Consider the following 3,062-nt stretch of genomic DNA (forward strand, 5'->3'; position numbering starts at 1 on the left):
CATTATAGGCACATTGATTGGCACCTGTGCAGGTATGAACGCAACAAAGATCAACGTTATGGAACAAACCATCGAGTAAGCCCAATCGGAGAGGTTCGTCTAATGCATTTGCATGACTGTCACATCCCATTCATTGCGTATCTTGCTGAAGCCATAGAGCAGTCTTCCGTCTGCACATGCGGCAGCCCATCGAGAGCTTTACGACACGCCTTTGGTCGCATCGCTAGAAGAAAAAAAACCGCGACGAAGCTCTTGGTCCCAGGCCGTCGATAAAATCGCGCCTAAATGGATATCACAGATAGAAGAACTATTTCGCTGAGATATGACAGCCAGAAACAAGTCTCGCTGCGTAGCAAAAAATCTTTGACGCCATCGTCGAGAGTTGGAAATGTTGGCGTTTGGCGTTCGCAGTCACGGTGGCGTTCAAGTTCATCTCAGATCCGACTGGACGTCCACATTCGATGAGCCCTGCGGTATCCACCCACCCCCAGCTTGTCCCTGAGAATATTCACATGATTTTGACGAGACTCGATTGTATAGTCCGAATTCAGTAAATCATGGCAAGTTCAACAGTATGCACTTGACCCGGGACTCTCGCTGCTCCAGCATATCAATCCGCATACTTTTAAACTTCTGATGTACAGGTCGCTGAAAAACCGTCACAGCACGGCACAGGCACCCAGTTCACATACAAATTCGAGTCGGAGCGTTCGAGCCACTGGTAGCATGTTACACTGGCAGCACAAGCGATCTAACCCAAAGAAGGTCGTAAGCATTGCGTCGCCTTCACACACAACCTTTCCGACGACCCACCTCAAAAATCTGGGGATATATTGTTTGACGCCAGTGGGTCCTTCACCACACACCTTCTTCGCGTTCTCAATGAGATAAAGTTGCTCCATATGCTTTAGCGCCGTCTTAACCCATTTAATTGTGTCGGCGTCGATGCCATTGCTCCGCATGGTCTCCAACTTCAACTCGACCAACGAAATCGACTTCTTCACTTGGCTAACAAAGGTCCCAGATAGGGAGAGCCAAGCAAGATCAGCTCCCCGACCTTCGTGGTCACTTCCGCTAATACCGCATCCATGTCCGCGACACTCTGTTTCAGCTGTGCCATTGCCATCTCCGGCTTTTCCCTCGCCACCATCGCCTCATCGTACTTCATCTTCGCATCTTCGTCGATTGTGGCCTGCTCGTCCTCCGTGAGTTTCCAAATGACATTGTAATGGCGGTGCTGTATGTCTTTGATACCTATGACTAATTCGCGCGCCTTCTTTTTCTTTGCTTCTTCGACGAGATCAAGCTTCTCCATACGCTTCAGTGCCTTCTCAGCCGAATTGAATTGTGTCAGTGCCTCATTGGCTCATAGGCTCAGGTGGTGAGTATCGCCGGGAAAGTAATGCTTGTTGGATCCACTACCCGTTCAAGTTGGAGCGTTCTGAAAAAGCAGCATACACCTGGATGCTACAAGGTCATCGAGTGACAAACTCAACCATAAATCGCGACCTGTGAGGGTGCTCCTTGAAATGACTCATTCGACCGACTGTGATACACCTATTGTACAACAAATTCGCTTCAAGTACACGAAACGATCCAAGAAAAATTCTCATGTGGCAAGGCGCAGCGCCTGCTGTCGTCTGCATAAGCGAAGTTGGACTGAGCACTGGATAGATGATCTAGTGGAGACGGCTTACCGATCAGGTATCAGTCAGTGGGCTCCCAGTTGGTGAGCTCGACGTCAACGTGGTACGAGTCCACATTCTTATACACCCCTTGCTTCGGAAGGTCCTCCGTCTCGCCGTTCGTGTACACCACCTTCTCCCTGTACGAGAACCCAACGTCGAGGAAGGCATTCCTCACGATGACCGTAGCTTGCGCCTTCTTACGCGGGGGTACAGTGACACTGGTCGACTCAGACACCGTCTTCTGGACTTCAACAGACCCACCCCACTCATGAGTGTACGCCGCAGAAACAGAGACTTCCCACTCGACGCTGGCGACGAAGGGTACCCCGGCTTGAAAGGTCGCCGATACTCCGAGCGTGATCCCAGCAGAGTTGTTCCACGTTCCAACCTCGGACTTCACGTAGGAGAACCCGAGTTCTTGAGTCACTGTGGAGTCAGAGTCGTTGCGAACGGAGGTGCTAAGAACGATAATGGGAGGCGCCTGGCGCACTTGGGCTCCGGAGATGTCATACGTTACGTCGTAGATCTCATTCTTGATAGACGCCTGGACGACATCAAAGCGGGAGGATGCTTTGATGAAGTCCCAGTAGAGAGGGGAACCGCTGTCGCTTAGGTCGCTCGAAATGTAGTATCCGGTGGGGGTGATATTGTCAGTCAGATAAATCGAACTGTTGGCAGTGTGAATGAATCGGAATGAGAAGTATGTACTGTCCGCGTCGTCGCAGGAAAGCCAGCCGGAATAGTAGCGGGTCCAATATTTCCCATTGTTGCCCTGGAATTGATACCATCCGCTGCCTTTGGGGACGGCTTGGAACATGCAGTCACGATCGGCATCACCGCCGCGGAAAGTCAGAGTGCCGTACGTCGGACCCGACCGCACGCTCAAGTAGCGTCCGTCCTTGTCACGAATATATAGCCACTTCGGGAGCAAATATGTGGGCTCGTCACCTTCTACTCTGGTGGTCAGTGCCAGTTCAGCAGATACGGCAATTGCGTGTTCTACTCACCTCGGGGGAAGTTGGGAGCCGGCGGAGCTGTAAGAACGACCTCCTTTTCGCCAGACTTGACGACTACACTATAAGTGGCCGGAGCCCCAGATTTCGCTGTACAGGTTAATCAAATTGGAATCTTGTGAACATGAAATGGTTTTACTGAGCGCACCATTATTCGTCGACATCGTAGACTGAATGGTCAGGAGCGTTGAGATTGTGCTGAGACTGTAGAAAGCCGGAATGCTCGTGTTTGAGTCAATGCAGCGTACACTGGCAGCTTTATAGATTGTCCGTGAGAGCCTCCTCTCTGACTAATCTGCGCAGAGTGAATAGGCAATAAAACGGCTCTGCGGTATGACCAGCTGAACACGGGGAATCAAAG

The 3,062-nt window shown here is 51.1% G+C and overlaps 2 protein-coding genes across 2 annotated transcripts; both read right to left on the minus strand.

Moving 5' to 3' along the window:
• Window positions 1-927: 927 nt before the first annotated feature.
• FIBRA_08769 (uncharacterized protein) lies at window positions 928-1,315 on the minus strand (the record flags this gene model as incomplete). The annotated part of the gene is made up of 2 exons (XM_012330392.1): window positions 928-1,008; window positions 1,082-1,315. The coding sequence occupies 2 exons, from the start codon at window positions 1,313-1,315 to the stop codon at window positions 928-930; spliced, it is 315 nt and encodes a 104-aa protein (XP_012185782.1).
• A 392-nt stretch (window positions 1,316-1,707) lies between these two features.
• FIBRA_08770 (uncharacterized protein) lies at window positions 1,708-2,865 on the minus strand (the record flags this gene model as incomplete). Its single annotated transcript, XM_012330393.1, has 3 exons — window positions 1,708-2,639; window positions 2,696-2,791; window positions 2,850-2,865. The coding sequence occupies 3 exons, from the start codon at window positions 2,863-2,865 to the stop codon at window positions 1,708-1,710; spliced, it is 1,044 nt and encodes a 347-aa protein (XP_012185783.1).
• Window positions 2,866-3,062: the final 197 nt, after the last annotated feature.

This window comes from Fibroporia radiculosa (genome assembly GCF_000313525.1).
Source record: "Fibroporia radiculosa TFFH 294 genomic supercontigs, scaffold2829, whole genome shotgun sequence".
NCBI classification, from domain to species: Eukaryota; Fungi; Basidiomycota; class Agaricomycetes; order Polyporales; family Fibroporiaceae; genus Fibroporia; species Fibroporia radiculosa.